The sequence below is a fragment of the Oncorhynchus gorbuscha genome, linkage group LG23 (genome assembly GCF_021184085.1).
Source record: "Oncorhynchus gorbuscha isolate QuinsamMale2020 ecotype Even-year linkage group LG23, OgorEven_v1.0, whole genome shotgun sequence".
NCBI lineage: Eukaryota > Metazoa > Chordata > Actinopteri > Salmoniformes > Salmonidae > Oncorhynchus > Oncorhynchus gorbuscha.
In genome coordinates, this window is record NC_060195.1 from 62,994,304 (window position 1) to 63,004,303 (window position 10,000).

Below are 10,000 nucleotides of genomic sequence, written 5' to 3' on the forward strand. Positions count from 1 at the left end.
CCATCCCTCCTATTCCTCCACCCTCCCATCCCTCCATCCCTCCATCTCTCCATCCCTCCCTTTCCTCCATCCCTCCACCCTCCCATCCTCCCATCCCTCCTGTTCCTCCATCCCTCCACCCTCCCATCCCTCATCCCTCCATCTCTCCATCCCTCCATCTCTCCATCCCTCCATCTCTCCATCCCTCCTATTACTCCACCCCTCCACCCTCCCATCCCTCCATCTCTCTATCCCTCCACCCTCCCATCCCTCCATCTCTCCATCCCTCCATCTCTCCATCCCTCCCATTCCTCCATCCCTTCACCCTCCATCTCTCCATCCCTCCACCCTCCCATCCCTCCATCTCTCATCCCTCACATCCGTCCATCCCTCCACCCTCCCATCCCTCCATCTCTCCATCTCTCATCCCTCCCATTCCTCCATGCCTCCACCCTCCCATCCCTCCATCTCTCCATCCCTACCATTCCTCCATCTCTCCATCCCTCCACCCTCTCTTTCTATTTTTCACACACTGTTCCACCCCACACCGAGCCACCAACTTTTTGTACAACCCCCACACCTCTGCTGAGTTCAAACACTATGGTACCTCACACACACACACACACACACACACACACACACACACACACACACACACACACACACACACACACACACACACACACACACACACACACACACACACACACACACACACACACAAAACCACACACACACGCACGCACACACACACACACACACAAACACATACACCTGTACACCCCCCATGAGTATATGTAAAATACTGTATTAATTCAGACCTGTGCACCCCCCATGAGTATATGTAAAATACTGTATTAATTCAGACCTGTACACCCCCCATGAGTATATGTATATATACTGTATTAATTCAGACCTGTACACCCCCCATGAGTATATGTATATATACTGTATTAATTCAGACCTGTACACCCCCCATGAGTATATGTATATATACTATATTAATTCAGACCTGTACACCCCCCATGAGTATATGTATATATACTGTATTAATTCAGACCTGTACACCCCCCATGAGTATATGTATATATACTGTATTAATTCAGACCTGTACACCCCCCATGAGTATATGTATATATACTGTATTAATTCAGACCTGTACACCCCCCATGAGTATATGTATATATACTGTATTAATTCAGACCTGTACACCCCCCATGAGTATATGTATATATACTGTATTAAATCAGTCGTGTCTCTGGAGACATCTAGCAGATTTCCTCGCTCTGTCTACATTCATAAGGTGTGTGTATGTGTTCCTTACTGAACCCATAGACCCTGTATACATATGCAACATACCATTGACTTTGCCTGTAGGCGTAAAGCAACAAGACATGGTTGGAAAGTAGAGTCTGGAAGAAGGGAGCACAGGTAGCTCACTCAGGGGCCTTTCACTCCATTCAACAACATTCAAGATTTATGAACATCACTCTATGAAAGTCTTGCAGAATGGTTTGATTGTAGTAACATTCTGTTCTCTCTCTCTCCCCCTAGAACCGGTTCCATCTCCAAATGTCAGTTCGTGTTCCACCTTCTTGCCTGGCCAACCTTCTGCTCTCTGTTCTCCAGGGGGTAGAGGGGGAGACAGAGGGTGAAGGGAGAAGAGAGGGGGGAGGCAGGGGTCAGGAAGGGGGTAGAGGGGGAGTCGCTGTGGTGTGTCCTGGAAGGGAGGAGAGGGGGGAGGGACTACTGAAACATCTAGAGACACAGAAAGCAACAAGCTGGAATCTACTGGATATCATCAACCTTACACATATAGGAGGGGAGGAGAGGAGGGAGGAGAGAGGAAAGGAGGAGAGGAGGGAGGAGAGAGGGAAGGAGGAGAGGAGGGAGGAGAAAGGGGAGGAGGGAAGAGGGGCTGAGAGAAGTGACGAAACAGGTGATGAGACCAGAGAAGACAAGAGGGAAGCTGAGGTCTTGTCTCTCCTCTCCCGTCGTCTTCTTCGCTCCGCCTCTCCTCTCTCCTCTGTGGTCATCCTTGGTTCCGACCCAGAATGTCTCTCTTCTGTCCTCCGCTGCGCCCAGCGTCTCGCTCCCTCGCTCCCCGCGCTGCAGTGGATTATGGGTAACCCTCTGTCACCTGACTCTCTCCTCTCGCTGGGCGGGCCCCTCGGCCTATTGGCTTATGGAGAGGTGACTATTAATTGGTTGATTTATTCAATCATTGATTGGCAGATTGGTTTATTTTATTTGACCTTTGAAAACTCATTTAAAAGTGTGTGTATGTGTCTAGGTGGGTCGTAAACCCATCACCTTCTACATCCGAGACGCACTGCGGTTGATTGGCCAGGCGGTGACTTCGGCCAGTGAGGTGAGGGCAGACCTGGCTCTGATCCAGAACCTGGTCAACTGTTACGACAAACCTAACAAAGAGGAAGTGCCCTCTTCTGGACAGTACCTGGCCAGGTAGATATATTGTACACACACACAAATATACACATTTATCTCCCCTCCTCCAGCCATTGGCACCAGATGATAGAATGGAGTCTGAGAGGACCTGTCCCATTTATAATCCATGCCAAGCCTGAGAATAAACAGACAGACCTGGACAAACTGTTGATAGACTGAAGGCTTGGGACTGTGGCTAGATTATCTTTAGACAGCTATACAAAGCTTTATTGACACCATTACAAAGACAGGGATAGCGGTGTGTCTGACAGCTTTACATAGATGGAGCCAGTGTTCTGTCTGACAGCTTTACCTAGATAGAGCCAGTGTTCTGTCTGACAGCTTTACATAGATAGAGCCAGTGTTCTGTCTGACAGCTTTACATAGATAGAGCCAGTGTTCTGTCTGACAGCTTTACATAGATAGAGCCAGTGTTCTGTCTGACATCGTTACATAGATAGAGCCAGTGTTCTGTCTGACATCGTTACATAGATAGAGCCAGTGTTCTGTCTGACATCGTTACATAGATAGAGCCAGTGTTCTGTCTGACAGCTTTACATAGATAGAGCCAGTGTTCTGTCTGACAGCTTTACATAGATAGAGCCAGTGTTGTTTGTGACATCTTTACCTAGATAGAACCAGTGTTCTGTCTGACATCGTTACATAGATAGAGCCAGTGTTCTGTCTGACATCGTTACATAGATAGAGCCAGTGTTCTGTCTGACATCATTACATAGATAGAGCCAGTGTTCTGTCTGACATCGTTACATAGATAGAGCCAGTGTTCTGTCTGACATCGTTACATAGATAGAGCCAGAGTTCTGTCTGACATCGTTACATAGATAGAGCCATAGTTCTGTCTGACAGCTTTACCTAGATAGAGCCAGTGTTGTTTGTGACATCTTTACCTAGATAGAACCAGTGTTCTGTCTGACAGCTTTACCTAGATAGAGCCAGTGTTGTTTGTGACATCTTTACCTAGATAGAACCATAGTTCTGTCTGACAGCTTTACCTAGATAGAGCCAGTGTTGTTTGTGACATCTTTACCTAGATAGAACCAGTGTTCTGTCTGACAGCTTTACCTAGATAGAGCCAGTGTTGTTTGTGACATCTTTACCTAGATAGAACCAGTGTTGTTTGTGACATCTTTACCTAGATAGAGCCAGTGTTGTTTGTGACATCTTTACCTAGATAGAGCCAATGCTGTTTGTGACATCTTTACCTAGATAGAGCCAGTGTTGTTTGTGACATCTTTACCTAGATAGAACCAGTGTTCTGTCTGACAGCTTTACATAGATAGAGCCAGTGTTGTTTGTGACATCTTTACCTAGATAGAGCCAGTGTTGTTTGTGACATCTTTACCTAGATAGAGCCAGTGTTGTTTGTGACATCTTTACCTAGATAGAGCCAGTGTTGTTTGTGACATCTTTACCTAGATAGAGCCAGTGTTGTTTGTGACATCTTTACCTAGATAGAGCCATAGTTCTGTCTGACAGCTTTACCTAGATAGAGCCAGTGTTGTTTGTGACATCTTTACCTAGATAGAACCAGTGTTCTGTCTGACAGCTTTACCTAGATAGAGCCAGTGTTGTTTGTGACATCTTTACCTAGATAGAACCAGTGTTCTGTCTGACAGCTTTACCTAGATAGAGCCAGTGTTGTTTGTGACATCTTTACCTAGATAGAACCATAGTTCTGTCTGACAGCTTTACCTAGATAGAGCCAGTGTTGTTTGTGACATCTTTACCTAGATAGAACCAGTGTTCTGTCTGACAGCTTTACCTAGATAGAGCCAGTGTTGTTTGTGACATCTTTACCTAGATAGAACCAGTGTTGTTTGTGACATCTTTACCTAGATAGAGCCAGTGTTGTTTGTGACATCTTTACCTAGATAGAGCCAGTGTTGTTTGTGACATCTTTACCTAGATAGAACCAGTGTTCTGTCTGACAGCTTTACATAGATAGAGCCAGTGTTGTTTGTGACATCTTTACCTAGATAGAGCCAGTGTTGTTTGTGACATCTTTACCTAGATAGAGCCAGTGTTGTTTGTGACATCTTTACCTAGATAGAGCCAGTGTTGTTTGTGACATCTTTACCTAGATAGAGCCAGTGTTGTTTGTGACATCTTTACCTAGATAGAGCCAGTGTTGTTTGTGACATCTTTACCTAGATAGAGCCATAGTTCTGTCTGACAGCTTTACCTAGATAGAGCCAGTGTTGTTTGTGACATCTTTACCTAGATAGAACCAGTGTTCTGTCTGACAGCTTTACCTAGATAGAGCCAGTGTTGTTTGTGACATCTTTACCTAGATAGAACCAGTGTTCTGTCTGACAGCTTTACCTAGATAGAGCCAGTGTTGTTTGTGACATCTTTACCTAGATAGAACCATAGTTCTGTCTGACAGCTTTACCTAGATAGAGCCAGTGTTGTTTGTGACATCTTTACCTAGATAGAACCAGTGTTCTGTCTGACAGCTTTACCTAGATAGAACCAGTGTTGTTTGTGACATCTTTACCTAGATAGAGCCAGTGTTGTTTGTGACATCTTTACCTAGATAGAGCCAATGCTGTTTGTGACATCTTTACCTAGATAGAGCCAGTGTTGCTTGTGACATCTTTACCTAGATAGAGCCAGTGTTCTGTCTGACATCTTTACCTAGATAGAACCAGTGTTCTGTCTGACAGCTTTACATAGATAGAGCCAGTGTTGTTTGTGACATCTTTACCTAGATAGAGCCAGTGTTGTTTGTGACATCTTTACCTAGATAGAGCCAATGCTGTTTGTGACATCTTTACCTAGATAGAGCCAGTGTTGTTTGTGACATCTTTACCTAGATAGAGCCAGTGTTGTTTGTGACATCTTTACCTAGATAGAGCCAGTGTTGTTTGTGACATCTTTACCTAGATAGAGCCAGTGTTGTTTGTGACATCTTTACCTAGATAGAGCCAATGCTGTTTGTGACACCTTTACCTAGATAGAGCCAGTGTTCTGTCTGACATCTTTATCTTTTAGATAGAACCAGTGTTCTGTCTGACATCTTTACATAGATAGAGCCAGTGTTGTTTGTGACATCTTTACCTAGATAGAGCCAGTGTTGTTTGTGACATCTTTACCTAGATAGAGCCAGTGTTGTTTGTGACATCTTTACCTAGATAGAGCCAGTGTTGTTTGTGACATCTTTACCTAGATAGAGCCAGTGTTGTTTGTGACATCTTTACCTAGATAGAGCCAGTGTTGTTTGTGACATCTTTACCTAGATAGAGCCAGTGTTGTTTGTGACATCTTTACCTAGATAGAGCCAGTGTTGTTTGTGACATCTTTACCTAGATAGAGCCAGTGTTGTTTGTGACATCTTTACCTAGATAGAGCCAGTGTTGTTTGTGACATCTTTACCTAGATAGAGCCAGTGTTGTTTGTGACATCTTTACCTAGATAGAGCCAGTGTTGTTTGTGACATCTTTACCTAGATGACATCTTTACCTAGATAGAGCCAGTGTTGTTTGTGACATCTTTACCTAGATAGAGCCAGTGTTGTTTGTGACATCTTTACCTAGATAGAGCCAGTGTTGTTTGTGACATCTTTACCTAGATAGAGCCAGTGTTTCTGTGAGCCAGTGTTCTTTGACACTAGATCTGTTGTTTGACATCTTTACCTAGATAGAGCCAGTGTTGTTTGTGACATCTTTACCTAGATAGAGCCAGTGTTGTTTGTGACATCTTTACCTAGATAGAGCCAGTGTTGTTTGTGACATCTTTACATAGATAGATAGAGAGCCAGTGTTGTTTGTGACATCTTTACCTAGATAGAGCCAGTGTTGTTTGTGACATCTTTACATAGATAGAACCAGTGTTCTGTCTGACATCTTTACCTAGATAGAGCCAGTGTTGTTTGTGACATCTTTACATAGATAGAACCAGTGTTCTGTCTGACATCTTTACATAGATAGAGCCAGTGTTGTTTGTGACATCTTTACCTAGATAGAGCCAGTGTTCTGTCTGACATCTTTACCTAGATAGAGCCAGTGTTCTGTCTGACATCTTTACCTAGATAGAGCCAGTGTTCTGTCTGACATCTTTACATAGATAGAGCCAGTGTTCTGTCTGACAGCTTTACATAGATAGAGCCAGTGTTCTGTCTGACATCTTTACATAGATAGAACCAGTGTTATGTCTGACAGCTTTACCTAGATAGATAGAACCAGTGTTATGTCTGACAGCTTTACATAGATAGAACCAGTGTTATGTCTGACAGCTTTACTTTATAGATAGAACCAGTGTTCTGTCTGACATCTTTACATAGATAGAGCCATCTTTACCTAGATAGAGTTGTTTGTGACATCTTTACCTAGATAGAACCAGTGTTGTTTGATGACATCTTTACATAGATAGAGCCAGTGTTGTTTGTGACATCTTTACATAGATAGAGCCAGTGTTGACATCTTTCTAGATGACATCTTTACATATAGATAGAGCCAGTGTTGTTTGTGACATCTTTACATAGATAGAGCCAGTGTTGTTGTTGTTTGTGACATCTTTACATATATAGAACCAGTGTTGTTTGTGACATCTTTACCTAGATAGAGCCAGTGTTGTTACATAGTGACATCTTTACATATATAGAGCCAGTGTTGTTTGTGACATCTTTACATAGATAGAGCCAGTGTTGTTTGTGACATCTTTACATCTTTATAGATAGAGCCAGTGTTGTTTGTGACATCTTTACATATATAGAGCCAGTGTTGTTTGTGACATCTTTACATAGATAGAGCCAGTGTTGTTCCTAGTGACATCTTTACATATATAGAGCCAGTGTTGTTTGTGACATCTTTACCTAGATAGAGCCAGTGTTGTTTGTGACATCTTTACCTAGATAGAGCCAGTGTTGTTTGTGACATCTTTACCTAGATAGAGCCAGTGTTGTTTGTGACATCTTTACCTAGATAGAGCCAGTGTTGTTTGTGACATCTTTACCTAGATAGAGCCAGTGTTGTTACCTAGATAGAGCCAGTGTTGTTCGTGACATCTTTGACATCTTTACCTAGATAGAGCCAGTGTTGTTTGTGACATCTTTACCTAGATAGAGCCAGTGTTGTTTGTGACATCTTTACCTAGATAGAGCCAGTGTTGTTTGTGACATCTTTACCTAGATAGAGCCAGTGTTGTTTGTGACATCTTTACCTAGATAGAGCCAGTGTTGTTTGTGACATCTTTACCTAGATAGAGCCAGTGTTGTTTGTGACATCTTTACCTAGATAGAGCCAGTGTTGTTTGTGACATCTTTACCTAGATAGAGCCAGTGTTGTTTTGTGACATCTTTACCTAGAGTGTTGTTTGTGACATCTTTTAGATAGAGCCAGTGTTCTTTGACATCTTTACCTAGATAGAGCCAGTGTTGTTCGTGACATCTTTACCTAGATAGAGCCAGTGTTGTTTGTGACATCTTTACCTAGATAGAGCCAGTGTTGTTTGTGACATCTTTACCTAGATAGAGCCAGTGTTGTTTGTGACATCTTTACCTAGATAGAGCCAGTGTTGTTTGTGACATCTTTACATAGATAGAACCAGTGTTCTGTCTGACATCTTTACCTAGATAGAGCCAGTGTTGTTTGTGACATCTTTACCTAGATAGAGCCAGTGTTGTTTGTGACATCTTTACCTAGATAGAGCCAGTGTTCTGTCTGACATCTTTACCTAGATAGAGCCAGTGTTCTGTCTGACATCTTTACCTAGATAGAGCCAGTGTTCTGTCTGACATCTTTACATAGATAGAGCCAGTGTTCTGTCTGACAGCTTTACATAGATAGAACCTGTGTTCTGTCTGACATCTTTACATAGATAGAACCAGTGTTATGTCTGACAGCTTTACATAGATAGAGCCAGTGTTCTGTCTGACAGCTTTACATAGATAGAACCAATGTTCTGTCTGACAGCTTTACATAGATAGAACCTGTGTTCTGTCTGACATCTTTACATAGATAGAACCAGTGTTCTGTCTGACAGCTTTACATAGATAGAGCCAGTGTTCTGTCTGACAGCTTTACATAGATAGAGCCAGTGTTCTGTCTGACAGCTTTACATAGATAGAGCCAGTGTTCTGTCTGACAGCTTTACCTAGACAGAGCCTATTCCCCTACAACACTTCTACCCACATTATGGAGTGGGGTGAAAGAGGAGAAGGAGAGGAAGGAGAGAGGAGGAGAGGAAAGGAGAGAGGAGACAGAGAGGAAGGAGAGGAAAGGAGAGAGGAGGAGACGAAAGGAGAGAGGAGGAGAGGAACGGAGTGAGGAGACGAGGAACGGAGTGAGTAAAGTAGTGAGGAGGAGAGAGAAGGAGAGAGGAGGAGAGGAAAGGAGAGAGGAGGAGAGGAAAGGAGAGAGGAGGAGAGGAAAGGAGCGAGGAGACGAGGAACGGAGTGAGTAACGTGGAGAGAGGGGAAGAGGAAAGGAGAGAGGAGAAGATGAGGAGAGGAAAGGAGAGAGCAGGAGAGGAACGGAGAGAGGAGGAGAGGAAAGGAGAGAGGAGGAGAGGAAAGGAGAGAGGAGGAGAGGAATGGAGAGAGGAGGAGAGGAAAGGAGAGAGGAGGAGAGGAACGGAGTGAGGAGAAGACGAGGAGAGGAAAGGAGAGAGGAGGAGAGGAAAGGAGAGAGAAGGAGAGGAAAGGAGAGAGGAGGAGAGGAACGGAGTGAGGAGACGAGGAACGGAGTGAGGAGACGAGGAACGGAGTGAGTAAAGTAGAGAGGAGGACAGGAAAGGAGAGAGGAGGAGAGGAAAGGAGAGAGGAGCAGAGGAATGGAGTGAGTAAAGGAGAGAGGAGGAGAGGAAAGGAGAGAGGAGCAGAGGAATGGAGTGAGTAAAGGAGAGAGGAGGAGAGGGAAGGAGAGAAGAGGAGAGGAACGGAGTGAGGAGACAAGGAACAGAGTGAATAAAGGAGAGAGGGGGAGAGGAAAGGAGAGAGGAGAAGATAAGGAGGGGAAAGGGGAAAGGAGGAGAGGAGATAAAACAGGGTGTTGTTATCTAAGTGAGATCGACCATACAGCTCTTCAATAGACACAGCTGCCAAATCAACTGAAGAGAGAGAGAGAGCAAGAAGGACAGAGAGATAGAGAGAGAGAGAGAGAGCAAGAAGGACAGAGAGATAGAGAGAGGGGGGGGGTCTGTAACCAGTCTGACATCTGATGAGTCAGTTGGGCTGTAAACAGGACACACACTCTATAGGTACATTGATATTCAGTGCAGAGTGGAGGGTAGAAGTGGGTTAACGACCTTAGTATTAATTCATAGTTTTAATGTTTCCTCCTCTGCTGTCAGAGTTAATGGAAGGAAGTCACCATCAGTCACACACACTCTCCAGTTACACACACACACACACACACACACACACACACACACACACACACACACACACACACACACACACACACACACACACACACACACACACACACACACACACACACACACACACACACACACACACACACACACACACACACACTTTGAAATGTGAAACAGTTTTAGGAGTTTTAATGAACCATTCAAACTTGCAGACTTAAGCCAATGATCCCTGCAT

The 10,000-nt window shown here is 43.9% G+C and overlaps 1 protein-coding gene across 1 annotated transcript in view; it reads left to right on the top strand.

Annotated features, from left to right (window-relative positions):
- LOC124010711 (glutamate receptor ionotropic, NMDA 3B-like) overlaps nucleotides 1-10,000 on the top strand; it is a 75,290-nt gene that overhangs the window by 43,147 nt on the left and 22,143 nt on the right. Inside the window, exons 3-5 of the mRNA XM_046323360.1 lie at nucleotides 1,534-1,592; nucleotides 1,851-2,172; nucleotides 2,273-2,445. Of these exons, the coding sequence (XP_046179316.1) occupies nucleotides 1,534-1,592; nucleotides 1,851-2,172; nucleotides 2,273-2,445 (554 nt within the window). The remainder of the gene's footprint in view (nucleotides 1-1,533; nucleotides 1,593-1,850; nucleotides 2,173-2,272; nucleotides 2,446-10,000) is intronic.